This window comes from Chlamydomonas reinhardtii, chromosome 1 (assembly GCF_000002595.2).
Source record: "Chlamydomonas reinhardtii strain CC-503 cw92 mt+ chromosome 1, whole genome shotgun sequence".
Lineage (NCBI taxonomy): Eukaryota > Viridiplantae > Chlorophyta > Chlorophyceae > Chlamydomonadales > Chlamydomonadaceae > Chlamydomonas > Chlamydomonas reinhardtii.
The window spans coordinates 5,015,165-5,040,486 of NC_057004.1; the positions used below are offsets into that span (position 1 = coordinate 5,015,165).

At 65.3% G+C, this 25,322-nt stretch overlaps 5 protein-coding genes across 5 annotated transcripts; 1 reads left to right on the forward strand and 4 right to left on the reverse strand.

Annotated features, from left to right (window-relative positions):
• The first annotated feature begins 41 nt into the window (after window positions 1–41).
• Window positions 42–7,683, forward strand: CHLRE_01g034650v5 (uncharacterized protein). The gene is made up of 16 exons (XM_043058699.1): window positions 42–344; window positions 518–628; window positions 912–958; window positions 1,228–1,286; window positions 1,534–1,805; window positions 1,958–2,184; window positions 2,479–2,564; window positions 2,754–2,842; window positions 3,673–3,882; window positions 4,125–4,304; window positions 4,591–4,830; window positions 5,027–5,514; window positions 5,836–5,939; window positions 6,239–6,597; window positions 6,699–6,962; window positions 7,190–7,683. Exons 1-16 carry the CDS (start codon window positions 198–200, stop codon window positions 7,496–7,498), a joined length of 3,192 nt encoding a protein of 1,063 aa, XP_042928613.1. The 5' UTR covers window positions 42–197; the 3' UTR covers window positions 7,499–7,683.
• Window positions 7,684–7,845: 162 nt separating this feature from the next.
• Window positions 7,846–11,381, reverse strand: CHLRE_01g034700v5 (uncharacterized protein). Its single transcript, XM_043058700.1, has 5 exons — window positions 10,966–11,381; window positions 10,643–10,759; window positions 10,570–10,579; window positions 10,166–10,225; window positions 7,846–9,741 (listed from the first exon to the last, which is right to left on the reverse strand). The coding sequence occupies exons 1-5, from the start codon at window positions 11,109–11,111 to the stop codon at window positions 8,377–8,379; spliced, it is 1,698 nt and encodes a 565-aa protein (XP_042928614.1). The 5' UTR covers window positions 11,112–11,381; the 3' UTR covers window positions 7,846–8,376.
• Window positions 11,382–11,441: 60 nt separating this feature from the next.
• On the reverse strand, window positions 11,442–14,631 carry CHLRE_01g034750v5 (uncharacterized protein). The gene is made up of 8 exons (XM_043058701.1): window positions 14,352–14,631; window positions 14,216–14,281; window positions 13,970–14,087; window positions 13,770–13,860; window positions 13,178–13,591; window positions 12,860–13,028; window positions 12,462–12,707; window positions 11,442–12,316 (listed from the first exon to the last, which is right to left on the reverse strand). The coding sequence occupies exons 1-8, from the start codon at window positions 14,502–14,504 to the stop codon at window positions 11,582–11,584; spliced, it is 1,992 nt and encodes a 663-aa protein (XP_042928615.1). The 5' UTR covers window positions 14,505–14,631; the 3' UTR covers window positions 11,442–11,581.
• Window positions 14,632–14,691: 60 nt separating this feature from the next.
• CHLRE_01g034800v5 (uncharacterized protein) lies at window positions 14,692–17,641 on the reverse strand. The gene is made up of 3 exons (XM_001690037.2): window positions 16,109–17,641; window positions 15,806–15,910; window positions 14,692–15,444 (listed from the first exon to the last, which is right to left on the reverse strand). Exons 1-3 carry the CDS (start codon window positions 17,408–17,410, stop codon window positions 15,295–15,297), a joined length of 1,557 nt encoding a protein of 518 aa, XP_001690089.2. The 5' UTR covers window positions 17,411–17,641; the 3' UTR covers window positions 14,692–15,294.
• Window positions 17,642–18,626: 985 nt separating this feature from the next.
• Window positions 18,627–25,291, reverse strand: CHLRE_01g034850v5 (uncharacterized protein). The gene is made up of 7 exons (XM_043058702.1): window positions 25,061–25,291; window positions 24,791–24,988; window positions 24,389–24,457; window positions 24,217–24,274; window positions 23,982–24,030; window positions 21,701–23,817; window positions 18,627–21,533 (listed from the first exon to the last, which is right to left on the reverse strand). The coding sequence occupies exons 1-7, from the start codon at window positions 25,148–25,150 to the stop codon at window positions 21,487–21,489; spliced, it is 2,628 nt and encodes an 875-aa protein (XP_042928616.1). The 5' UTR covers window positions 25,151–25,291; the 3' UTR covers window positions 18,627–21,486.
• Between the last annotated feature and the right edge of the window lie 31 nt (window positions 25,292–25,322).

The window sequence follows — 25,322 nt, forward strand, 5'->3', positions numbered from 1 at the left end:
AGCCTTCTGCATTATAACATTTTGTACATCGCCAAATTTTTACACCACTTCTGAGAGCTAATGAAATGCACTTCGCTGTCACCAACAATTTGGCGGGACGAGGCCAAGGCGCCAGATAATAACTCAAATTTCACATCTGAGAAACATTTTCATATCATATTTAAGCAGATGCCGCTGTAAAATCGATCCAGCGAAGAATGGCGTCAAATGTGCAGCCCGAGGAGGTATACTTAAGTGTACTCGTGCACTTCTTCGTGCACCCACCTCCAGCAGACACTCTGCGAAATCAGGACAAGCGCAGCGTCTCGCGGCAGCTCGCGGTGTTCCTGCTGAAGGAGCTCAAGGTGAGTTGGGGCCATCCTGTCCTGGGACCCTGGCTCGCTTACCCGCCTCTGAAGGGACCCGTGCAATGCTGCTGCTCGTGCACAGCGTTGCCACGTACAGCCCACGTACAGCCCTCTACTGCACAACGCATGCCTCGCCCGCTTGCTTGTCTCACACACCCACGCACACGCAGGAACCCGACAGCGCGGTGTTCCCCACGCTCCAGCAGTTGTGCGGCAAGCTGCGACAGCGCCTGGGGCAGCTGGGGTCGGCCATTGTGAGCTGTCTGGAAGTCACCCTGCGGGTGAGTTGGCTGTGCGAGTAAGAGGCATGGAGCAGTGGGCGAGACGGGCCGGGGAGCGGGCCATGAAGTGGCGCGCAAATGACCGCTGTGGCAGCGGCGCCAAGGCCACAGAGCCACGCAGCCAACCGCACGGGTGCGGACTGCGGAGCAACCCGCACCCCGCAGGCCGCCACGCCAAGGTGGTGCCTGCCCATGCAGCTCGCCTACCTGCCTGCCCATGCTGCCTGCGCGCTACGTCTCATCATTCCCCGCGCACATGGAAACCGCAACCCCATGCCCGCAGAACATCCGTACGCCGCATGACTTGTACAAGCTGTTCGACATCCTGGGGTAAGCCGCCAGCTGCCAGCCCTGCGCTGCGAGCCACCGGTCGCGAGCAGGCGGAGGCTGCCAACCCGTGTGCCTGTGCGTCTGTGTGCCATCACTGCCTTCGGGGGCACCACGTGGCTCGGCCCGATGCCTCTGATGAAGCTCAGGCAAACGGTGTTTGACAACGGTTGGACGCGCCACCAAACCTGCTGTCCGTATTCTGGTACCGAAAGCCTGGCTCCTCCGCTGACACGTGCCGTACGCCTGGCCCCCTGTTCATGTCACCCCAGGAAGCTGCTGGTGCGGAGCTCGGACCCTCGGGCGCAGAACCTGCAGGGCAATGCCGTGGGTGAGCGCCGCCGCACCGTTGTGGGAAAGGTTGCGCGGGAGTAAAACGGTTGTGGGCAGCTCTGGGGGACGGGGCATGAGGGAGGAACGCGAACGCAGGAATCCGCTCTTGCGTACTGTTTAAAAGCCGTCCAGGGAGGAGCATTGCTCTGCGCTCCCACTTATGCATGCCCTGTCCCCAAGCCAACCTGCAACGCAATGCCTCGTCCCTCGCTCTCCAAACTCCGCGCCGTCCTTCACACGCGCAGCCGGCCTGGACCCGCTCAGTCCTCTGGGCCTCTTCCTCCGCCGCGTGCGAGTTCGCTTTCTGGCCATGCCCTTCGAGGCGGCGGCGCAGCTGCACACAGCCATCACCGCCGAGGGGGCGGTGGCGGCGGCGGCGGCGGCAGCAGCAGCTGGCGGGGAGCCCGGGGCAGCGGCGATGGGGTCGGCAGAAGCGGCGGCAGACGGCGGCGCGTTGCGCGACCGCGCAGGTCTGGAGGCGTTTGCGGCGTCGTTGCTGCGCCGGATAAACCAGCAGGTGGGAGCGAGCGGGGGAGGGCCACGCCGGGAGCTATGGGAAGGATGGGATCTGATATATTCCTGCCTGCTCCTACCTGCTCCTTCCCATAATGCCTCCCGTTATGGCTAATATGCGACTCATGCGGCTCGCACGAATCTGTGTCCTGCCAGGGGCCGGGCCTGCCTCAGTCGGCCCTGGATGACGTGCTTGCGCCGCTGGAGGCCGGAGCCGCGGGGCCGGGGCCGGGCAGTGCCGCGGCAGCGGGCGGCGAGGGCGGCGGCGGCGGCGGCGGCGGCGGCGGCGGGGAGTCTGAGCGGCTGCCTCTGGCGCGTATGGTGCGGCTGCAGTCGGCCTTGCGCCACCGCGACTACACGGCGGCACTGGACCTGCTGCACAGGTGTGTACGTGTGTGTGTGTGTGTGTGTATATAATTGTGTGTGTGTGTGTGTCTGTTTTGGGAGGCTGGAAGGGCGCCGGCGGCAGGGTCCAGGTGGGAGGGCGCCAGAGCAGAAGGTAAGCTGGGGTGGTCGCTTCAGGACGCGAGGGACAGGCGCTTGCCTGGTCCGCCGCCTCCCGGCAAGACCCGGTGCCAACTCTGCGATTCATCTCAATACACGACCCGCATCCAGCACATTCCGCCACCCACCGCCGCTACTGCCACGACCACCAACCGCCACCACCCCTGCCGCAGCTACTACAACACGATGGGCACGGGCGGCGCCGGCGGCCGCACCCGCAACACCGCCGGCCTGCTGAGCCTGAGCGCCATGCACGCCGGTGAGTGCCGAGCCGCCGCCACACGCCACACAGCACATCACACGAGCGCATGTCGTGCCGCCTTGTTTGCCATGTCTCCATTGCAGCCCTTTGTCATAATCGTGTGCATTGGTCACCCACCACAGCCCGCCTCACCCGCCATCGCCCAACCCAGACCATAACCCCGCGACACACCCACACACACCCCAGGGCTGGGCCACACCTCCGAGGCGCTGCAGGCGCTGAATGAGGCCATGCGGCTGGCGCAGCAGGCGGGAGACGGAGCCGCGCTGCTGCAGGTGGGTGCCTGTGGGGCGGTGCCTGTGGGGCGGTGCCTGTGGGGCGGTGCCTGTGGGGCGGTGCCTGTGGGGCGGTGCCTGTGGGGCGGTGCCTGTGGGGCGGTGCCTGTGGGGCGGTGCCTGTGGGGCGGTGCCTGTGGGGCGGTGCCTGTGGGGCGGTGCCTGTGGGGCGGTGCCTGTGGGGCGGTGCCTGTGGGGCGGTGCCTGTGGGGCGGTGCCTGTGGGGCGGTGCCTGTGGGGCGGTGCCTGTGGGGCGGTGCCTGTGGGGCGGTGCCTGTGGGGCGGTGCCTGTGGGGCGGTGCCTGTGGGGCGGTGCCTGTGGGGCGGTGCCTGTGGGGCGGTGCCTGTGGGGCGGTGCCTGTGGGGCGGTGCCTGTGGGGCGGTGCCTGTGGGGCGGTGCCTGTGGGGCGGTGCCTGTGGGGCGGTGCCTGTGGGGCGGTGCCTGTGGGGCGGTGCCTGTGGGGCGGTGCCTGTGGGGCGGTGCCTGTGGGGCGGTGCCTGTGGGTGGTTGGGCGCGTCCGAGGCCGTGTGTGCCCCCACGGCCACAGAGCAGGCCAACGCTTGCGGTCATCATATCACCAGCAGTTCACAGTATCAACCTCAATCCACCTCGCCACGGTGTCTCACCCGCCACCGGCCTCCCACCACTGTTGTCGCCACGCCACGCCTTGTGTCCTCTGTGCCCTCTATGCCCTCTGTGTCCTCCTCCTCCTCCTCCTCCTCCTCCTCCTCCTCCTCCTCCTCCTCCTCCTCCTCCTCCATCCTCCTCCATCCTCCACCCTCCTCCATCCCCCTCCATCCTCCTCCTCCATCCTCCACCCTCCGCCAAGGCACTGGCGCTGCTGTGCAGCCTGCTTGCCGCCACGGCGCCCGGCGCGCCCGGGCTGCCGCCGCACGGCCCCGCCGCGCTGCGCTCCGGCGCCGCGCACCACGTGCAGCTGCTGCGCATGCTGCGGCGCTGCGGCGAGCGCGGGCGGGAGCTGCGGCAGCCGGCGCTGGTGGCGTTCGCGGCGCTGGCCACGGCGCGGTTCGCGCTGCAGGTATGCGGATGGGTTGGTTGGGTGCGGGGCGCGGAGTGAGGGGTTGGTTTGTTTCACCATATTTTCAGTGAGCAACACTGGGTTAAGGGGGGCCGCGGGTGTGGTTGGGGGCCCAGAGAGGGTATCAATGGGTGCAGAGGGGGCCAGCATGCCTAAGCGGCCTGAGGGGAGGGGCTGCTTGGAGCTGGGGAAGGACACACCTCCGACTCCTGCTTCCTCTTTCCCTGGCCTCTCGTCTGTAGCACGACGTGGAGCCCAGTGACAGCGGCCTGCACGCACCACCCGGCTCCCTCACCGCCTCCGCGCCCGCACCCGCGCCGGCGGCGGGAGGCGCAGCAGCGGCTGGCGCCGGCGCGCAGGACGCCTGGGGAGCTGGAGGCGGTGGCGGCGGCAGTGGGGAGATGCGGCCGGCGCCGCTCATGGTGCGTGTGTAGTGTGTAGTGTGCAGTGTGTGGTGTATGGTGTGTGGATGAGTGTCAAGGTGGTTGCTTGCAGGGAAGCGTGCGTGTACCGCAGGCCGCACTTGGCCGCACTGGTACACCCACCAAGCGTCGTGCGGAATTCGGGGCGGCTACTGGCGGCAGCGTAGCTACTTTGATGCCCAAACACACAGCACCTACCACCCCCACACACCCCACACACCTAACACACCCAACACACCTAACATCCCTGCACACCGCACACACCTCGTCTCGTGTGTGTCTGCAGGTTGCGACCGCGGTGCGCGACACACTGGCACTCGCCACAGCCGCCTCCCTGTCCGCCGCCGCGCCCGCCGCGCCGCCGCCGCCGCCGCCCGCTGACGGCGCCATCCCCGCCCGCGCCGCCGCCGCCGCCAGCGACCTGTACCCCAGCCCGGCGCTGTTCGACCGCTCGCTGCCGCGCGGCGCCGCCGCCGCCGCCGCTGACGCCGTCCAGGAGATGGCAGGCGCAGCGCACCTGTTGCAGGTCCGTGGGATGAGTAGGGAACATGCTTCGCCTCGCTAGCAATTGAGTAGCTGCCAAGTGTGTTCACACCTACTAGACTGTCTTCATAGCCGTGCGCCCGCCATCACCTCATTTATGGCACCGCCACACAAATTATCATCATTGAAGCTCCTCCCAAACAAGCCGCTCGCCCCCGCACCTTCGTTTCAATACACAGTCAGCGGCCTGGGGCGTGCACGGCCACGGCACGCTGGAGCGGGTCCACACACTCATGTACCTCACAGCGTACGGCGACCCGCGACTGGGGGGCGGCGCCGCCGCGCGCTTCGAGGACCGCGGCGCTGCCTGCGCACAGCTGCTGGCGGCGGCGGCGCGGCGGGGGCCGGCGGCGGCCGCCGCCGCCGCACGCGCCTGTTTTGGCTACCTGTCCTCGCCGTGGTGGACTGGGGCCGCCGCCGGGGGCGCGGCGGCGGCGGAGCCGCCGCCGGGAAGCGAAGGACCGGCGGCGCTAGGGCAGGAGGAGCAGGGGGAGGAGGAGCGGGGAGGGGGCCTGGCGCTGTGGGGTGGGCCGGCGCTGGCGGCGGCGTGGCTGTGTGCGCAGCATGACAGGGCGCTGGCGGTGGGCGACCTGGCGGCGGCGGCGGCGCTGGCGGGGCAGCTGGCGGGTCTGGCGGACCCCCAGCCGCACCGGGATGTGGACATACGGTGGGTGGGGGGGGAGGTGGTGTGGTGTGGGTTGAGGTGGAGTGGTGTAGTGAGTGGTGTGGTGTGGGTTGGGGTGGGATGTGAGGTGGGTAACCAGGATGTGGGGCCGGAGTTGTTTGTGTGGATCAGGGTGGACGCTACGCATGCATGGGTCCACGAATGCACGGCACTGCCTGGCAGGCGCCCACGTGGGACGCAGTGGCGACGCCCCACATGGCCACATGTGCTGCACACACACGCACACATGAACACACACGCACGGGCTGCACGCTTCCCCATCACCACACACTGCCCCCCCCCCACACACACACACTTACACAGGCTGGAGGCTGCTCGGCGCGGCTGCCTGAACCTGTTGGCCGCCGGCAACACCGCCGCCGCACACGAGGCGGCAATGGACCTGTTCGCGCGCTGCGCCGACGCAGGTGCGCCTGCCATATACCGTCATTAGAACTGCATAATTACAGCCACCACGCATGCCGTAGAGGATAGTCTGCAGGCTGCTTCGTGTCGGCCTCTCCGCTATGAGCAGGAGCTGCTAATGGACAGAACCATACACGCCACGCAGTGTTTCCGTCCGCTCAATGCACCAATGGTCCTCCTGTGCACGACCCACACACGCACACGCACATAAATACACATACACACACGCACACGCCTTCTTCTGTTTCCAAGCACCCGTACACTCACGAACACACACGAACACACTCCAACGCTCACACAGGCCTGCAGGCGCCGGCGCTGCGCGCGCTGCTGGTGCTGGCCGAGGTGCACCTGGCCGCCGGCGACCCACATGGAGCCCTGCCACACGTGCTGGCGTGCCTGCTGCCAGCCCAGCCCGGAGGACTCAACGCCGCCGCGGGAGCCGGCGCCGCCGCGGCCGCGGCCGTGGGGCTTGCCGGCGCGGGGCTGGCCGGCGCGGCGGCGGGCGGCGCGGGTGGAGGTGTGGGCGGCGGCGGCGGCGGCGGCGGCGGCGGGCGGAGTCACGACCTGCTGGCGGCTGAGGCGCTGGTGCTGCTGTGCCGTGTGTGGCACGAGCTGAGCGACGGGCAGCAGCTGCAGGAGCTGCTGGTGCTGCTGCAGGTGCGGGCGCGGAAGCGGGGGGTGTGCAGGGGTGTATGGACACGTGCGGACACCGCCGAACGATCCCCGTGCCTCGCCCCTCCTCACGACGCGGCGCGCAGGACGCGCTGCCGCTCATCCTGGCACACGGCAGCTCGCTGCTGCAGGCGCGTGCGCAGCTGACACTGGCGGAGATGGTCATGTCCTCGTGTGGCGGCGCCGGCGCCGACGGCGATGGTGGCGGCGGCGGTGGCGGAGATGGCGCAGATGCGGGGCCGGAGGCGGAGGCGGCGGCAGGGCGGGACGGCGGTGGCGGGGCGGGCGGCGGCGGGGCGTTGGCGCACTGCTACTGCCAGCTGCAGCGGCTGTTGGGCGGGGCTGTGCAGGTACGCGGTATACGGCCCATTGCAGCATGTGGCCGGGGAACTTGATTAGGTGCTGGGTCAGCGCAACCGGGCAGTTGCTTACGACTGCATTGCCGTGCCGCCGGCCGCTCTCGCCGCGGTGTTTCTAGTGTTGCTTCTACCGGTGTATCTCTTTGCCGGCTGGGCTAACGCACCGACACACAAACCCGGTGCCCTTGTGTGCACCCTGCGCCCACGCCATGCCGCAGGCCGCCACGGCTGCAGAGGACTTCAGGCTGGGTGCGCTGGCGGCGGCGCTGCTGGCGTGGCTGCACCACAGCCAGAGCGCGGCGGCGGCGCGGGAGGCGGCGGCGGCGCGGCACGAGCAGCTGGTGGCGCGACAGGAGGCGGCGGAGGCGTCGGCGGGCGCGGAGGGGCGGCCGCTGTGGACGGCGTCGGTACTGCCGGAGGGCGCGTCGGGCTGGGGTGCTGGGGCCGGGTTGGGGGCGGGTATGGGTGGGGGCGTGGCGGCGGTGATGCTGGGTGCAGGCGCGGGCGTGGGAGCGGCGCGTGGCTGATTGTAACAGTGCAACGTGGCTCGGAGTCGACGCTCGGTGACAAAGCAATTGAGAGGTAGAGGTTTGATTATCATCAACGTCGTGGCGCCGTTCATGCAGAACTTCATGATCCCCTGTGCGGACACCTACCGTATACGCTGACTCTCAACGGTCAGATGGTCATGCGCATGAGCAACCAGAAGTAGCAGTCCAGCTGCAAACCCCCACCCTCCCCACCCCCCACCCCCAGAAGTGCTGGTCGTGCTAGGGCAGGGGCATGTTGCAATGAGGACGACCAGCACTTCCCTGGCCCCGCATCTAAGACGACACCGTGCGCCGCGTCGGGGTGGGGCGAGGGTTGCAGCTGGACTGCTACTTCTGGTTGTTCATGCGCATGACCACCTGACCGTCGAGAGTCAGCGTTATAGGTGTCCACCCAGGTGCTCAGGAAGTTCTGCATGAACGGCGCCACGACGTTGCCAAATGGTGGGCGTCATTTATTTGTCCCCGCTGTCATTCCACACGGTTATCGCGCATATACAAACACGCACAGGTGGCAATACACAGGTATGCACGGTCATGAATGCATGCACGGTTGTGCACAGTTCCGCACGGGCGCACATCAGCGGTTCGAGGCATCGCAATGTCAGTGATCACGGTGCGTGAGGGGGTAAATCCACAGTGAGCTCGCAACATCCTGCAGTCCACTAGTCCAGCCATCATGTGGCCAACTGCCAACACTGCACAACACTCCAAAAATCATCTTGGCCCTCAGGTACAGCCGCTCACACCCGCTCACGCACTCTCCCAGTCGTCTGCGCCGCGCAATCTAGCCCGACAGAACTGATTCAACACCTCCATTGCCAACATCAACACCTTCCCAACGCCTTCCCACCCCACTAGTACTCCTCGTCTTCATCTGCATATCCGTCCTGCGGCCGCCGCACCGGCTCCAACGGCCACTCCTCCTCGTCGTCCTCACCCACCCGCCGCCGCACCCGCCCCAGCTGCAGCAGCTGCCGCTGCAGCCGCCGCTTTCCCGGGTCCGAGGCATCAAAGAATCCGGCCGTGTCGCACATCCATTTGACGTAGCTGTACGGCACCGCATCGAGTCGCTCCCCCGTGTACATGCCGAACTGCATCGTGGCTGTAGCAGCATCGCCTGCTACTGCCGCTCCGGCCGCCCCCGCCGCACCGGCAGCGCCACCCGCACCTGCGCCGTGCTGCCGCCCCCGAGCTGGCGTACCTGGCGCCGCCGCTGCTCCTCCCCCACCCGCTCCAGCGGCCCCACCGCCGCCGCCTGCCGCTGCGGCTGCTCCCGAATGGCTGAACCAGGACGGCACCACCCGCCCGCCCGGCTCCTCCCGCACCCGGCCCAGCCGCAGCAGGTGCCGCCGCAGCGTCTGGCCCTTCTTGGTGCTGTCGAAGAATCCCTCCTCGGAGCACATCCACGCAATGTAGGGCGGCGGCAGGTCTGTGAGAAGCTCGCCCGCGTACTTGCCGAATCGCATCTTGGCCCGCGCGCTGCGGCCGCCAGGGAGCGGCCCCGGCGCCGGCTCGAGCTCTGGGTCGGAGGAGCTAGCGTCATCGCCGTGGGGAGGGTGGCCGCCGAAGGGGCCCCCTGCAAAGCCGGCGACGGCAGCAGCGGAGGCAGCGGTAGCGGCGCTGCCGCACGCAGCAGCGCCGAAGGCGGGCGCGAACACTGGAGGTTCTGGTTGTGGTGGAGGAGGAGCGGCGGGGGCTGCCCCGCCACGTGCCGCTGCCGCCCGTGCGTCTGCGGCCGCTGCCGCAGCGACGGCGGCAGCTGACCTCGCATGCCCGGGAGCCTCGCCTGTTTCCGTCCTGGCTCGCTTGCCCGGTCGGGCCCCGGGGTCTGGCGTGGGCGGCTCCGGCACAGGCGGCCTGGCGCCGGGCCGCACTGGCGTCTGTGGCGGTTGCGGCGCGTACGGGTTCACACCCGGAGCCGCCGCACCCGCCATACCCGCCTGCGTAGCAGCAGCACCACCCCCACCCCTTGTGCCTGCAGCCCCAGCCGCGGCCCCAGCCCCGGTCCCAGCCCCGGCGCCTGTCCCAGCCCCGCCTGCCGCGCTCGCGCAGAAGCGCAGGCAGGACTGGATCGCGGCCTGCATCTGGCGGCAGCCGGCGTCTGAGCCGCTGCCGCTCCGCTGCAGGCCGGCGGCGCGGGTGTAGGTGGCGTAGCCCTCGTTTAGCATGCGCTCCACACTCATGCCGTGGTAGTCCAGGGCGCGGGGGTCGTACCCAGCCTGTCGCGTGTATTTGGTGTTTGGTGTTTGGTGTGTGTGTGTGTGTGTGTGTGTGTGTGTGTGTGTGTGTGTGTGTGTGTGTGTGTGTGTGTGTGTGTGTGTGAGGGTAGCACAAGAGGAAAGGGCCGAGACAGTATGTATGGTGCGGCTGCGTGCGCGCATGTGGCCGCATGTCAGCCAGAGAGCGGCGTGCTTGTGGGTCCTGTGGTACCCGTGCAGCGCTGAGTTGCCTGCATGTGTCCATGTGCACCGCACCAGTGCAAGGATGGGCGGCATCACACTGCCGGGGCGGGCGCCACCACCGTGACCCCCCCCGCCGATCATCGGTAACGCCAAGACTGATCTGCTGCAACGACCTTTCAACATCATCTCGTCGTTCTTAATCATGCATGGACCCAGGAATCCCCTCCCCCTCCGGCCTCACCTCAAGGAATAGCGGCAGGGCCTCCAGCATGTAGGTGGCTCGCAGCTCGTCGCCGCGGGCCTGTGCAGGTGGCGAGTGCTGATTGCAGCGGGCGGCAAACATCCACGCAGGTGGCAACGCACGGCTGCATATACTGCATAGAGAGCACGGCTGGACGTAGCATCTATCGTGGCATTGCGGCATCAAGGCGGCGGCGACATGCTCCGGCGGCTCATAGCCATAAAGCCATGCGGGCTAATGCAGCCACGTGAAGGTGAGCTGTGGCCTGTGGGCCTGGGTGAACAAACACACCCTCTGCCCCGAGTGCCTGCACCCACCTGTCCGGCGAAGTACCGCCGCAGCAGCAGCTGCCTGACCAGCAAGTGCAGCGCACTGCCCACCCAGGCCCACAGGCCACAGCTCACCTTCACGTGGCTGCATTAGCCCGCATGGCTTTATGGCTATGAGCCGCCGGAGCATGTCGCCGCCCTCAGACGCACATCTGGAGCCGGAGGACCAGCGGCCGCCGCTGTGCCGGCCAGGCCGCCGCGCAGGAGCTCCTCTAGAGTTACTGGGCCGACACAGCCACCCGCGCCGCCGGCGTCGCAGCCGCGCCTGTTGTGCACGTACAAGTAAGCAGCAGCCCGGTGTGTTTGGGGATGGCTTGAGCTTGCTCTGGTCTAGCGCTCCTACTGCACCCTCAGCATGCCGCCGTCTTGCCGGCTCCTCCCTCTGCAGCCTGTCCGAACGTGTCACATACTCACTGCCGCCCGGGCGGCCCATCACAGCCCGGCCGTCGGGGTGCGTGGCGGGTGTCTCACCTCGCTCGGATGGGGGGCGGTTCGGGCGCCTGCAGCAGCTTCCAGTGCAGGAAGCAGGCCGCTACCGGGAACTCCAGCAGCGACACGGGGGAATTGGCGTTGATGCGTCCGGTGCCAACAAGCTCTCGCTCGACCTCGGGCCACATTGTGTGCATCCCGAACGCACATGCGAGGACATCGAAAGCCCTTCGCGGGGAAGCACCAATCTGGAGCGCACGTTTCACATTTGCTGCCAGCTTGCTTTTGTAGTCGACAACTCGCTCGCTTTGTGGGTCAAGCGCGAGCACTCGTGGAAGGTTCTGCAAAAGTCTCTTAACCTCGTCCATTCTCTAAAGTCGAACTGCCATTGGATAAGTTATAACGCTATATTCCTCACGCTTCATGGAAGGGCTCGGTGTCCGCGCCGTTGATTATAGAAATGCGTGCCCGAATGCGTGTTTCTCTTGGAAACGTTACTTGTGAAGTTCGTGACGCAAGGCTAGAAATTCTTACAGCATGGCGTGTTGCGGGGCTGCCCGGCAAGCCACCGGCATCAGCCCACATCAGGACCCACAGCGGAACCCGCATCACCCAAATGAGCGGTCGATCGCCACACATCGCCCTCAGTAGTAGCCCCTCATAGCAGAATCGTAACATGACCCGCCGACGCAACATGAAAGCCCTGCGCGCCCTCGCCCTCTGTTGCGGCCTCCACAACCTGCTTCACCCATTCCTCCTTCTCCTCCCGTGCTTCACCCCCTTCGTCCTCCCCTGCTACCCCCGCCCCCGCCTGCATCCCCGGCTGCCGCTGCACCACCCGCTCCTGCGCCACCAGCACGGAAATGGACGAGGCGGCGGTGCCAATGAACACGTCAGCACCCGCACACACCTGCTGCTCCACCACTGACAGGATGCTGTTGGCGCCCACCGGTAGTGCCCTGCTACTGCCCCTGGTGCTACTGCCGCTGCCGGGCACCTCAAAAAGCGCGGGCGGCACGTCATCTAGGTCTAGGAAGGACAGTCGCGGAAGCGGAATCAGCTCAGGCAGCTGATGCAGAGACCGGCCGCCGCCACGTTCTGACCGGGTCTCCTTGCGTGCGCTGTTCCGATCGCTGTCACCTGCGCCTTCCTCCTCCTCCTGCGCCTCCTCCTGCGCAGCGGCGCCCGCGCCCGCCGTTGCCCACAGCCGCTCAAACTCCCGGCTGACGGTCTTCCGCACCTTGGGGTGCGACATCACGAACACCACCGCCGGGCCGCGAACAGCTGCTGCCTCCTCCGCCTCCGCCACCTCGGCTGCCTCCGCCGCCCACAGCGCCAGAAAGGCTTGCACCAGGGGAACTGTCCGGTGAAGCAGCAGCGGCTGTGAGCACACCTGTATGAATAGACAGGTGCTCAGTTAGATGAAGGGCTGTGTGACTCAGGTGCTTCTGAATGGGCAGGGACGGACCCTTGGGCCTGTGTGTGTAAAGCAAGTCAGCACAGTGCCCCTCCCTCGTCGAGCAGCTCCGCCCACGCACCTCTTGCGCGGCGCCCAGTTCGAACGTGGTCATGTTGACAAAGTAGTCGAGACATGTGTCCGGGTAGGGTCGGAAGTGGAGTGCTAGCACGCGCGGGGACAGCGGCGTCCCTGCACCACTGACGGCGCCCCTGCTTCCGCCGCCATCAGCAGTGTCACCCGGCATCAGTGCGCGGGCGGCGGCCGAGTCCAGAAAGGCGGCGGCGGCGTCACGGACCGCCTCCGACCGCTGCATCAGCGCAGTCACCTGAAGCGGGGGGGGGGCGCAGAAATAAGGTTAGAAGGCAGCAGAGCATGATCAACACACCGCCTCAGACACGCACTCTCTCTCTTCATATGCACGATGTCGACCCTCTTCTTGTGCGTGTTTCTAAATGACACATGCACACGCACGCCCACCCGCTGATAGGCCTGCCAGCACCCGTTGTCGCCGCCAGCGCGCAGCTGCATGGCTGCGAAGCCGTGGCGCGCCTGCGGCAGCACGCAGCGGTAGCCGTTCAGCGCTACAACCTGCCACCGCTCCCGCGCCGCCGTCTTTCGGAACCAGTCCAGCCCGCGCGCGTCGCAGCTGCAAGGGCGCAGTCACGAAATGCGCAGTAATAATAGGGCATTGCTGTGCAGGGCAGGGTTTGTCCCCAGGACACCAGTACAAGCCCGGCCCCCTGCATCTCCGTCAATGCCTCTACACACGAAGTGGGGCAGCGAACGGCGACTCACTTGAACTTCTTCCTCAGGGTGTGCGCCCTGCTGGCGTCGAGCCGCCCGCCCGCCTCCGCCTTGCGCAGCGTGTCGGGCATGCCGTTGTCGCGCAGTAGCACCAACCGGTCCACAGGCAGGCAGTAGCCGCCACCTGCCGTGCTAGCTTCGCCTTCGCCGTCGCCGTCGCCCCCGCCACTACTACAGCCGGCCGTCTGCGCAAGCGCGGAGGCGCCAGCGGTGCTGCCGCCCCGGGAGCCAAGCTGGCGATGCTTTTGCCGCCGAGCGCTGTCGCCCCTCGCCCTCGTCCCGCCTGCGTCGGCGCCCTCGGCACCCGCCTCATGCGCATCCCGCCGCCCATGCCCCTGCCCATCCCGCAGCGCCGCCACCGCCTGCCGCACGGTGATGATGCGGACCAGGGGCGCCAGCGAGGCCCTGCAGCAGGCGACGGAGCCGGCAGTGGCGGCAAACAATAACGCCGAGGCATAATGCCCGTGCCGTCTTCTTTCATGATGGGCCCCTCGCCAAACCGGACCCGATGGCTGTCCCACCTGCTGTTCCGCCGACACATGCCCGTAGGCCGGTCCTTGCGGCATCCGGCCCACGCTCGCACCTGTCTATGAGCGTGTCAAAAGGAATGGCCGTGGACTGCACCGCCCCCGCGGGGGCCTCCACCGTTGGCTCGACCCCTGACGCGCTGCCTCCTGCGTACAGCACCAAGTGCAGAGCAACGTTACATGTTGCCGCCAAAAGATAGTGACGTCACATGGATGGTGATCATCCGTCTCAGTTACAGTCTCGTTCCCCGCCTACCTGCGGCCGCCGCGGCTGCTGCTGCCGCATACTCCGAGTAGTGCGGCATGAATCCATAGCCCACCACCGTCCAGTTGAGCACCGCGGCAAGCGCCAGCGCCTCCTTCAGCGCTATGATCTGGGTCGTGCAGAAAGTAAATCTTACATCTTAAAAGCTAGGCAGTCTGGCAGCGAGGTGGCTGGGATGGGGCTCGAAAGCAAGGTCAAGACCCGGTGCAGAGGGCGGGGCAGGGGCCGCCACCTTACCTGGTTGCTCAAGCCGTATGGCAGCAGCGGAATCAGCAGTGGCCCTTCACCATGCAAGGTCTCTTCCTGCAGTCGGAGCACCGCTAGAGTTACCGGGGGCAGGCTAGGAGTGCAGGGGCGCAGTACCGGGGCGCACCTCGACGCCACCACGCAATTGTCGGCGTCCTTCCCAGTTTGCCAGAGCTGCCGCTGCATCCTTAGCAGACCAATACCATGGAGCCGCATTTGACCCTAATTTCGGCACCAGCGTGAAGAAACATAACGTGAGAAACAAGCCCGAGCGCAACATCTCCAGCCATCGACAGCTTCTGAGCGGGGTGCAAGCATCACACGGCGCGTAGGCATGGCAAAGCTGTAATCATCCTTTTACTCATCTCAACATTCTTTTACTGGGCTGTGCGTGTGGAGAGTCAGGTTTAGGTCGCAGGTCGTCAAGGTTTGGCAAGCGGAAGATTTGTCTGTGCCGTGACTATAAACTTACGCACCAATTACAGTGCAGGACTGTGGCCATACGCGCTTGGACGCCTACTCTATGAACTTCCATGCGATTGCGCATCCGTGCACGCGTGCTGCCCCCACTCCCCAGACTCCCCCAGAGGCCCCCAGCGATGAACATGGACGCTCGCAATGATTTACCATCGCACGCACGCAAAATCTACCTACAGAATGATGTGCGAGACAGTCAGCACCGCTTGGTGACTTGCCCCTGCGGCGTGTTCAAGGTGCCACCTTCTGCCCTTCGGCATTGCCCTCAGCTCCTTTCCAGCACGTGTCCCCATCAGGACTTCCGAGCAGTCAAACTCAAGTACTCTGTGCTGCGCTTGCAAACGCGCACACTCAACGCACGGAGGGCTACCGCGCCCCAGTACAGGCACTGGCTCGCCCCACGACTGGCTGCACGCTTGACTCCACTTAAATGGCGACCTCAGCTGACCACATCTCCACCTTCACCCCAGCTGCTACCAAGTATTCCAACAGCCTGGGCCCCGAGCCCAAGCCTTCATGCCAGCCGCTACCATCCGCTGCCGGCAGCCTCCAGGCGTCACATCCGCTGCCCACACACAGGCCCACACATCAGATCATAGCATGACCAGGCGTGGCGACAGGGCGTACATGGCCAGGCTGACCGCCAGTGTGGCCAGCACGTACAGTTTGTAGCCGGCGGCGCAGGCGGGCAGCACCAGCACACTGCCGCCGCCCTCCAGCCGGGCGCCGGACTGCGCCGCGCCCTGTGCGTGCGGGGGAGGAAGGGGAGCGGCAGCGGGGGCGTGTGAGGCGGCAGGCGGCAAAGCCAGGGTGCGCGGCGCACGCGTGCGAATGAGGGTGGGGGTGGAGCACGGGGTGGGTGGGTGGGTGGCGGGGGGGGGGGGCGGGCGGCTGGGAACCAAGGGAGTGGGTGCTTGCCAGAGAGCCGTGTTGCGTTCAGGCACCTCCCTTACAGCCCCGATGCGGTCCGTCTGCGCCCTGGCTACAGGCTCCCCCCACGGGCTCCCCCCGCCTTCCGCGCCGATGGCCGCGCCCGTGCTGGAGCTACCGCCCTCCCCGCACGGCGACATGACGGCTGCGCCACGGCCTGGCGTCCCCTCTCACCTGCAGCAGCCCCTCCACCGCGCCGCGTGTGGCCTCGCGACTGGCGCTCTTGACCACCTCCACCGTCAGGCTGCGCACGTCGCGCTGACCCACCAGCTCAACAACCTGAGGAATGGGGGGGGGGAAGGCATAGCAAGAGTTCGGGCCAGTCCAACCCAAAATCCAAAAAACCAAACCCAAAAAAACCGAGACCCCAGACCCGAAGGAATTCCAGAGGGCGCGGAGAGGCTTGGCCTGAACCTAGTGTTACCGTGTGTACCCCTGAGGTGCGCACCAACCCCCAGTCCTCCGTCTCAGCCTCACCTGCTTCAGCCACACCGGCGGCGCCTGCGCCAGCATCGCACGGCTCAGCGCCGCGTTGACGCCACCGTTGACGCTGTGTTGCCGGCTTACCAAACCCTGCTGTTGCTGCGAACCCGCCGATGACGCCTGCGCGGTCCGTCCGTTGACGCCGGACTGCTGCTGCCCCGCGGCCCCTAGGGACCCGTTGCAGCGGGTGCTGGCCGTCAGCGCAAGCTCCGAGCCACCGCTGGCGGCTGTCGCCAGCACCGCGTCAAGGCTGCAACCGCTGCCCAGAGCGCCGCCCTTGACCATCACCGGCATCACGGTGCCGTTGGCAACATTGGCACCGGGCGTTGGGTGCTGCTGCGCATGTTGGTGCTGGTGCTGCTGGTGGTGCTTGCCTGCCGGCGCGTTGCCGGGCATGCCGCTGGTGCCGGTGCCGCCGGCGCCCTGCGCCGCCGCCGCGGCGGTAGCGCGGCGGTAGGAGATGACCACCTCCTTGCAGAACGACGCCGTCAGGCGTGACAGCACGTCCGTCAGCGCGTCGCGGTGCTCCTGCTTGGCGATGCTGGCGAGCATGTCATCGTACAGGTTGTAGCCGGTCGTGGCGTCCACATACGAGGTAACGGCGGTGCGAATGCTCTTTGTAAGCAGCAGCGTGAGCAGCTTCTCGCCGTGCTCGCTCGTTAGCACGTCCAGCACTTCCTTGATGCCCACGCTGCCGCCGTTGGCGGACGCGGCCGAGGCGGCGGCCTCCATGCGTCGCTCCATGAACTCACACACCGCGTGCGTTGCGTTGCGCGTGGCCACACCCACCGCCATGCCGACCAAGCCGCGGCCGCGCTCGGAGAGCACGGCCTCGATGATTGTGTCCACCAGCGGTGGCCCCTCAGAGCCGGCTGCGGAACCGAGCCCCGCCGGCAACGCCCGCGACACGCCCTTCACCACCGACGACGTCACCGTGGTGACGGTCTCCTGTATTTCAGCAGACTGCAGCAGCTTGTTCAGCTGCCGCAGGCTCTGCGGCACCTCCGAACTGTCCGACGTCAGAAACGAGCGCAAATCCGTTGACACGAGAGACGCCGTCTCAGCCAGCGTCGACGCCGCGTTGCTGTAGTTTGTAAGCATACTACGCAGCTTCTGATATTGGCTCTGTGGCCGTTGGCGCTGCTGAGACGACGAGGCATTGTCTTTCCCTTCGCTGCTGTATGTGTATGCTCCATACAGGGCTGCAGCAGCAGCGGCTGTGCCCCACACCAGTGCCCGATTCTGTTGGTACCACTGGTAATAGGGGTTGCGCTGCTGGGGGCCCTGCTGCGCCATTGCTTCTCCCGCCCAACGCCGGTCAACTCGCCACCCGGCCCCTCGTCGAGACTAGCTTAATGAGCCCCTTCCTACATCACCCGCATCTTGCGGGAGCCCGTTGGGAGATGGTGGGGTTTAATGATTCTGAACTGAAAGTCTTCTGAGTTTGCTGCGACGTCGGTACAAGAAATGTTTAATTCATAAAGCAATTCTAAGAAGGTTATATGGCAGGCGACCCAAGCTCGCCGGTAATTGCCGGTCACCCAGCGACAACCCTTGCGGGCGCGATTACCCGCCCACCTGCTGGACACCCATGGCGCCCCTCCTGCACCTCAAGGGCCCCAGGTCCACAGTATGCATGTGAATGCATCATAACCTACACGTAGGCCCCAATAGGTGGTCTTGGAAGCTTGGTGCGCAAATCGGCGCATGGTGCGCATGGCCGGTTGGTGTGCGTGGCACGGCAATGCCGCCCCCACATGCCAAGGGCCGCCGCCAAGCCCGAAAAGCATGCCTGCCACCTGTCATGTGCAACCCAAGCGTTTCTATCGGTGTACGCTGACAGCCACTTTATACTACGTAGCTGCGATGGCGATGATCCCGGCTCCTACCGTACCTGTGCGGTCCATGTAATCCTCGCGACGATCCCTCCCCTTGTCCTTTCTTCGTATGCCGCACTGGGCACATTCTTGTCGCATCACTCGCATGGGTTGCAACGGCCTGCTGCTATGCCAGGCAGGGGTGAGTCACCGCTGGACCTCGCTCCAACACCGCTGCAGCTGTGACCGCACCTCTCGCAGCTGTAGCAGGTCAGGCCAAGCAGCGCGGCAGCGGCCGGCAGAGACCCAGCATCGGGCATCCTATCTTGCAACCAGTCGCGTGGTCATGGCCACTGCCGAATGAGCCTAGCCGGGGTACGAGCCGCAATGCGTCTTCGACCTGCTTCCAAACCGCGTCCCGTGCATCCACAGGCCCACACGTCCGCCGGCCACACCTACCGTGTCATCGGCACCACTCTTGAGAGCCGGTCAGCGTGTGTTGCTCGACGCCCGCGGCCGTGAGCGGGTCCAGTGGTCCGGTAGGCTACCTCCGCTCGCGGCTTGTACTGAGCCCGAAGGCCTGCCGCTCTGTCGTTGAGGGTGTGCATGCACCGTCGCCGCCGAGGCCAAGGACTGCTGCAGCTGCGCCGCTGCAGGCATGGCAGTGCTAGCTGCCAGCTGCTGCCACCGGGTAATGCTAATAATTGTTACAATGCACATGCGACGTCAGCTAGTCCATCTATCATGAACACCGCACTTGCACACCTCCGCACCGGGTGGCTCCCGGCTGCGCACGCGGCCATCATTTGATGCCGCTTCAATCACGCGATGCATTCAGTTCAGAAGCCCCGCTGGGCTCTGGACAGCGTTGCGCAGCTCACTGGGCGGCCCGGGGTGTGCCAGGCTGGCCAGGTATGCAGTCAGCATGATGCACACCGCACAATGCTGCACGGCATTGACTACGCCCACGGCAGGCGGCCCAGCGCGCGCCCAGCCAAACACCGTAAGCTCAACCTCCCCCGACTCGGCAGTATTTGCTATGTACTGTGTTGTCACTAGGCCAGGTTCCCATGCATACGGGGCGCTTGACGGATCACGCGCACACCGCCGTTGTGCCCACGCCCACAACTGCACGCCTGCGTCGGGGTCATACATGACCTCAGCCTCAGAGGCTGCTGGGCCGCAAAGATTGCTACAACATATGCGAGCCCCTCACAGCAGCCTCCACAACACAGATAAGTGCACCGGGCACGCTAACACACACAAGCACGCTAACACACATCATCAAGGCGCTCAGGCAAACCAGACGCCTCACAGGAGCGTGCTCGGGGAACGACCCCCCCCCCATCAAGTTGTGTGCGCGGCTGCGAAGCTCGCAACTCTTCAGTCAGCGAACACGAATAGCGCTCATACTTAAGGCGCCGACCGGAACAATAAATCAGGCGCGTGACCGGGTGAATGCACGCCCGGCCACGCAGCTGGCACCCAATGCGGGCGGCAGTCCGGGGCGCAGCGCTAATGACCAACAACAAGCTAATAATGCGTGCGAACGCGGTCGCGTCGGGTTCCCACCAAGGCACCCGTCCTCCCGTGCCGTCCTTCCCAGTCAGCAACCTTGTCGTCTTCCCCAGGTCCGTACGGTGCTCAACGCAGCGCCCCTAGCAGGCCATGAGTAGTCTCTTTGTCAAATCCTTGACACGCCTTGCGATACTGCCAGCGCATCCAAACAACCTAGCAGCCGTTGACACTCAATGACAGCCGGGCAGTTGGGCCCAACCGTTGCTGCACAAGCCGCTATGTCAGGCGTGCATTAAAATGCGTGTGTTTCTTGTAAATGTTACGGTACAGCATAGGAACACAAGATCTCACACGGCCGGAATGCGCATGTGCGCGCTCAACGGAACAGGTGCCCTAATGCCTTGTAACAACAGCTCCAGCCTACAACTTACGGCGGTAATCAGAGGAAGTCTGGCATCCCCTGTGCTGCTCTTCCATGAATAATGATGAGGTCACTTCTGGCAGTGCAGACGCACACAATGACATGTGCAGCCTTAAGGCTCCGCCACCCCGTGCAAGCGGCGCTAAAAGTCAGCAACAGTGATACGACTCTGCACATACGCACGCACGTGACATCAGCACGTGCACACACGCATGAATTTAAAGGCTTGCGCACCTCTACAGCACAAACAGCAACGCGAAGCGCCAACCGTGCTGTCCACTCGACACAGGAGCTTTCACAACACACGACATTCATCGTAGAGGCCCCCTCCTGCCTCCAACCCCAGCTACTTAACCCCCTCGTCTGTGTAACAGGTCGTGAGGAAATTTTAGGCGCTTCACCAGTCTCATGAAGAAATTGCCAAACAACAAAGTAACAAGGCCCGAAACGGCAGTGCTGGCGGTCCTGGAATCCTAGGACACACCAATTACCACACACGCACACATGCCTGTAGCTCTCCTACTGTCGAGACGGCTATCCTCGGCACAAGCTGCATTCGTTCCTGCGCCGCATTACTTCGTGCTGCGGGAAAACTAACGCGCCCCACATGTGCGACGCCGACTCCCAGGCAGCTCGACGTCACACCATGACAAGATTGACAACCCACCCGTTGCAACTATTAACCGCCTTCACTGGTAATCCCCAGGTCCCATTACACTAGCCAAGTTCGTTCGAAAGCACCATGTGCAACTCCCGATTGGCTTGCGCCACGCAAGTAAGGCAGCAAACGGGTAACCACCTCGGTCGCCGCCATTGGCAGGTGCCAAGAGGCGCCCGAGGCACCACCACCAGTCCGCAGCAATACATTTGAAGCATCACGAACACACGGCATCTGTTGCTTGGGTGGCCAGCCCTGAGGCGTCCAAGCCGGGCCTCGCTCGGTTGCCCCCCTTCGTTGCCACCGCCCCCCGTCAAACCCAAGTGACACCCCTGCGCCAGAAACCCACACACTCTTTCCCAAGCCATGCAACCCAATACCAGTTCGCCCATCGTATGCAGTATGCTGCAGCACTGCATGCATAGGCCAGCCCTCTTCCAGGGGGGCTCTTGTTTAGATATGGCTAGGTTCAGTTTCACGTCTAGACGCGACTCAATGCCTGCTCCCAGAACGCCAGAACAACTTGGCGCACCAACTGATCCTGCTCGCACACAACTCAACATGCACATGCACGACATGCGCAACGTTGTCATCCAGACGAAACGCCCCTGGTTCCCGACTCCAAAACTCCCGGCCTTGCAAAGCCCTGTTGCGACCAAGCACGCATGTCCCTTGCACTGCTGGACCGCAGCGTTATGTAATGGCAATAATCTAGGCTGGAATGATTCGGTATGCACCGCCAGCAAGCCCTGAAACGGAGTATTGAATGCTATAGCACGACACGACTCAGGGGCCGCCGGCTGCATAAATCGTAAATCCACGGATCCTCCGAGGTGCCTTGGGCAACAAAAACATCTCACTGTGCCCCCATCACCGGGACAGCCCCGACTTATGAATACTAGTGTCGTGACTTGACTTGCCATGGCTTGCCTTGAGCTTTTGCGTGCCATGCTTCTTCTCAAGCGCCGATGGGCTGTGGCAGAGGCCATTGCAGTTCCTCAATCTCTGTAGACACCAGGACAACAGCAATAGCATCGGCAAAAGGATGCGTCAGCCAGACCGCAGCCCCCATAGGGTACGCTAGCAGGCAGAGCCTCGGCGTAGAAAGCCCCCAAGATAGAGCAGGGGCAAGAGCAGGGTATTCAGCATACGGCATTGCACGGAACGCCCACCTGAGAAAAGGATCTTGAGGTTCTCGTCCGCCACGTCCTCGTCCGCCGCCGCCTGAGGCAGCGGCAGCGGCGGCGCAGTCGCAAGCGCCGCAGAAGCGCCGCCGCAGCTGGCGTTGTAGAAGATGCCACTGCCACTGCTCGCGAGCACAGGGTGATGCGGCATGGTGGTAACCGGCGGCGCCGGCGGCTGCCAGAAGGCGCAGCCGCTGCTGTTGTCTACGGCGGCGCGAGGCGAGAGCTGCTGCTGCTGCGGTAGGCCGCAGCTGCTACTTGCAGCCACGGCCATGGGCGCAGGTGCGGGTGCGGGCGCAGCCTGGGGCGAGGAGCTCATCAGGGAGTAGTATTGCTCCCAGCAGACACGCGTGGTGTAGTTACCGGCCACCGCCGCAAGCGACTCAGCCGCGGCCGCAGCCACGGTGGCGGTGGCTGCAGAGGCGGCGGCGACGGCGGCGGACGCCCGCGGGACGCTCTCGTAGGAAGGCGCGATGCCGCCGCTGCTGCTAAAGCTGGTCCGTGCCGGCTGCCACTCCATGGGCGCAAAGCTGCAGCCCACGCCGCCGCCGCTGATGCAGGCAGCAGCGGCGGGCTGATGTGCGATGGGCATGAAGGCAGCGGGTTCCGGCGGGAGAGCCTGCTGCTGCAGGTGCGGCTCGGTTGCGGCGGCGGCCATACTGGGCACCAGACTGGGAGAGCGCGTGCGGCAATCCTGTGACGGCTGCTGCTGCTGCACGGTAAACACGCCGCTGCCGCCGCCACCGTAGACCAGGCCCGCTCCGCCGCGCCTGCCGTCGTCGCTCTCGGCACCGCTGCTGCTGCGGGCGTTGTGGTAGGCAGGGTAGCAGGCATCGGCGCCGCCCACAGCGCCAGCGGCGGCGGCTGCTGTCAGCGCGGTGAACTCGTCGACTGCGGCGGCGGGGCTGCCGTCGGCGGTACTGTCAAAGGCGTCATCGCCCGCGTTTAGTAGGGACTCGAGGTCGGCACTGCTGCTGCTGAAGGTGGAGAGCGAGGGCGCCGCAACCGCCGCCGCCGCTGCCGCTGCGGCGCCGCCGATGTAAAGCTGGAAATGCTGGTCAGGCGCGTACTCCTGCTTGGGCGGCGGCTGCAGCTGCTGAGGGGCAGGCGGCATGTAGGATGGCAGGATCTGAACGGCCGCGGCGGCGCTGGTGGCAACCGAGCCGAGGTGGCAGTGGGCGTTGTTGTTGAAGTCCACAGAGGGCCAGCTGGGACGCAGTCCACCGCCGCGGCCGCGGCCGCAGCTCGTGCCGGCGGCGGCGGTGGCGCCGTCAGCGGCGCTGTGGCGGCTGAAGGCACCCCCCTCGCACGCTGAAGCTGCCAATGCGCCCATGGCGGCCGGCGCCGCCATCGCCGTCGCTGTCACTGCTGCTGTTGACGCCGCCGCCGCCGTGGATGGGCAGTAGGCGTCCACCGCTGCCCACGGCCGGCCTTCCCCCGGCGCCGCGCCGTCATGGAGCTTCTTCTCCTTGTGTTGCGGCACCGTCATCAGGCTGGACGGCTGGGCGTCGTCCACGCCGTGGGGCCGCTTGACGTAGCGCCGCATGGGGCCGGGCTTGGTCGGCGCGGCGGCGGCGGCGGCGGCGGCGGCGGCGGCGGCGGCGGCCGCGTCAGCCGCGGCCGCGGCGGCCAGCAGCGACAGAGACACCGAGTGAGGCAGCGCCGCGGCGGGCCTGGCCGCCGGCGGGGCAGTAATGGGCCGGCAGGAGGTGTCAGGCTCGAGCTTGGGCTTGGGGCGCATCGCCGCCGCCGCCGACAGGTTGGCGGCGGTCGGCGCCGATGGTGCAACCTCCATCTTGACGGTGTGCGCCGCCGTGGCTGCCATGGGCATCGGCGCCGCCGTCATCACCGCCGTCTTGGCGGCCTGCTGCTGCTGCTGCTGGCTGGGCTGCTGCCGGGCTTGGGCCTCTTCCGCGGGTGCCGGCTGCGGCGACGGGCGCGGCGGCAGCTGCAATCCGGGCAGCAGCAGGGGCGGCAGCGGCTGGCAGCCCTCCGCCACGGTGCGCGGCGGCGTCTCGGGCGGCGGCGGGCAACGTGCCCAGTGCATCACCGCCAGTGGCAGGTACAGGTGCGCCTTGGAGCGCTTGCGCCGGTCGTCGTGGTACCTGAATACGGTATACAGGGGTGGGAGAGGGGTGGGAGAGGGGTGGGAGAGGGGTCGGATGGAGAGGGGATTGAGAGGGATCGGATTGTGAGCACAAGGTGCTGCCCTTCACGTGTGCGTTCTGCACGGAGCAGGGATTGCCGTGTCTGCCCAAGATAGACTTACTTGACCTCTGCAGCGCCAGTGGCCGGGTCGATGTGGCGGATGGTGCCGGCTGCATGCGTGCACATGCGAAGGGCGGGTCGTTTCAGTCGCTGCCGCCAGGCCATCATACCAATGCGTCAGGCATCTATAGACAAAGTGCATTGCGCGCCGGGCCAAGGGCATTGGATGGCAAGCGTCGCTTCCAATGCGGAAAGCGACACGCTTTTCAGTTTCCATTGCCCGCCAACGCACGCACCTCGCCAGTGGTAAGGCGTGCCCTCCTCCTCATCGGGCCCAGGGAACAGCACACAGAGCTGCATTGATGCCAGCAGATGTCGCAGAGAATTAAAAAATTATTGCGTGATATCGCGTAACACCCAGGCCTTGACTAAGATTCTCGAGTCGAGCCCTACCGGCACCGAGCTTACCTGGCGCCTGTGCAGAGACTCCCCGCCCATCGCCTCGTTTGCCATGTGCAGCCAGTCCAGGAGCGGAACCTGCAAGCAGCAGGCCACCAGGGTTCCGTTCGTCACATCCGGTACACTCTCGCCCGCCCAGTCCCGAGCGCAAAAACCCATGAAAGTGATCTCAATTCAGGGCCCTGAGATTATCCATGATCAATGCGTCTTGAAAAGCCAGGCTTGTAGCTTGTGCGACGGGGTGTTGCGCCGGAAGGACAAACATCAGCGCTTTCTAGGGCTTCCTATTTTTGCCCGTAAAGAGTTATCGGACCACGTATACAACATTGCTTAGGCCTGGCAAAACGTTGCTGTCCGGCGGGTTCCGCTAAGTATCAATTACTACCATTCAAAGACAACAGAACAACCTACCCTCTCCTTCGGCGCGCCGGGCTGCACCACAGAGAACACACTCAGCCTCAGGGGCTCAGTATTGGCACCGCAGTGAGCTGCCCAGTTGTCCAGAGTGAACAAATTGCCTTCCGGGGCTCGCGACGGCGAGCGGCTTGCACATCCTTTGCATTTGCACTGCACGATAATGCTGTCGGCGCTGGCTCCGTGACCGTTGACCTGTGTGTTCCGAAAGTGGGATACTACTTTAACGCCCCGCAATTGCTTGACCACTCGGCAGCTACGCCTTACCAGCCGGGAAGCGAAGCCATTGCAAATGATGCCTACACGAGCAGCATGTGCTGCGCCCCATAGGACTGCAGTGAAGTCGTCCTCAGCCATCGCGACCAAGGGCCGTCAAAAGGGTTTCTCGTCGCGCTTGAGGCCTTATCCTGACAGTATTGTTGTCGATGTTCCGTGACCAGTTATACATCGGTTGTGCAGCGGTCCTCGATGCTGGCAAAAGTATCGTTGGGACGAGGCTTAGGAAGAGCATAAACCTCGCTGTCGGCAT

What these genes read in the sequence shown, in the direction of transcription:
- CHLRE_01g034650v5 (XM_043058699.1), top strand. Translation starts at nt 198, where the DNA reads ATGGCGTCAAATGTGCAGCCCGAGGAGGTATACTTAAGTGTACTCGTG. An exon ending in GCACTGGACCTGCTGCACAG is followed by an intron (nt 2,185 to 2,478) that starts GTGTGTACGTGT and finishes CCCCTGCCGCAG; the next exon opens with CTACTACAACACGATGGGCA. An exon ending in CCTGAGCGCCATGCACGCCG is followed by an intron (nt 2,565 to 2,753) that starts GTGAGTGCCGAG and finishes CACACACCCCAG; the next exon opens with GGCTGGGCCACACCTCCGAG.
- CHLRE_01g034700v5 (XM_043058700.1), bottom strand. Translation starts at nt 11,111, where the DNA reads ATGTGGCCCGAGGTCGAGCGAGAGCTTGTTGGCACCGGACGCATCAAC. An exon ending in CCGCCCCCCATCCGAGCGAG is followed by an intron (nt 10,760 to 10,965) that starts GTGAGACACCCG and finishes CGTGCACAACAG; the next exon opens with GCGCGGCTGCGACGCCGGCG. An exon ending in CCCTGCCGCTATTCCTTGAG is followed by an intron (nt 9,742 to 10,165) that starts GTGAGGCCGGAG and finishes TACACGCGACAG; the next exon opens with GCTGGGTACGACCCCCGCGC.
- CHLRE_01g034750v5 (XM_043058701.1), bottom strand. Translation starts at nt 14,504, where the DNA reads ATGTTGCGCTCGGGCTTGTTTCTCACGTTATGTTTCTTCACGCTGGTG. An exon ending in CATACGGCTTGAGCAACCAG is followed by an intron (nt 14,088 to 14,215) that starts GTAAGGTGGCGG and finishes TGCACGACCCAG; the next exon opens with ATCATAGCGCTGAAGGAGGC. An exon ending in AACTGGGCGCCGCGCAAGAG is followed by an intron (nt 12,317 to 12,461) that starts GTGCGTGGGCGG and finishes CTATTCATACAG; the next exon opens with GTGTGCTCACAGCCGCTGCT.
- CHLRE_01g034800v5 (XM_001690037.2), bottom strand. Translation starts at nt 17,410, where the DNA reads ATGGCGCAGCAGGGCCCCCAGCAGCGCAACCCCTATTACCAGTGGTAC. An exon ending in CGCCGGTGTGGCTGAAGCAG is followed by an intron (nt 15,911 to 16,108) that starts GTGAGGCTGAGA and finishes CCCATTCCTCAG; the next exon opens with GTTGTTGAGCTGGTGGGTCA. An exon ending in CGGTGGAGGGGCTGCTGCAG is followed by an intron (nt 15,445 to 15,805) that starts GTGAGAGGGGAC and finishes CCGCACGCACAG; the next exon opens with GGCGCGGCGCAGTCCGGCGC.
- CHLRE_01g034850v5 (XM_043058702.1), bottom strand. Translation starts at nt 25,150, where the DNA reads ATGGCTGAGGACGACTTCACTGCAGTCCTATGGGGCGCAGCACATGCT. An exon ending in CCGGCGCGCCGAAGGAGAGG is followed by an intron (nt 24,458 to 24,790) that starts GTAGGTTGTTCT and finishes TGCTGCTTGCAG; the next exon opens with GTTCCGCTCCTGGACTGGCT. An exon ending in CCTCAAGATCCTTTTCTCAG is followed by an intron (nt 21,534 to 21,700) that starts GTGGGCGTTCCG and finishes TGGTGTCTACAG; the next exon opens with AGATTGAGGAACTGCAATGG.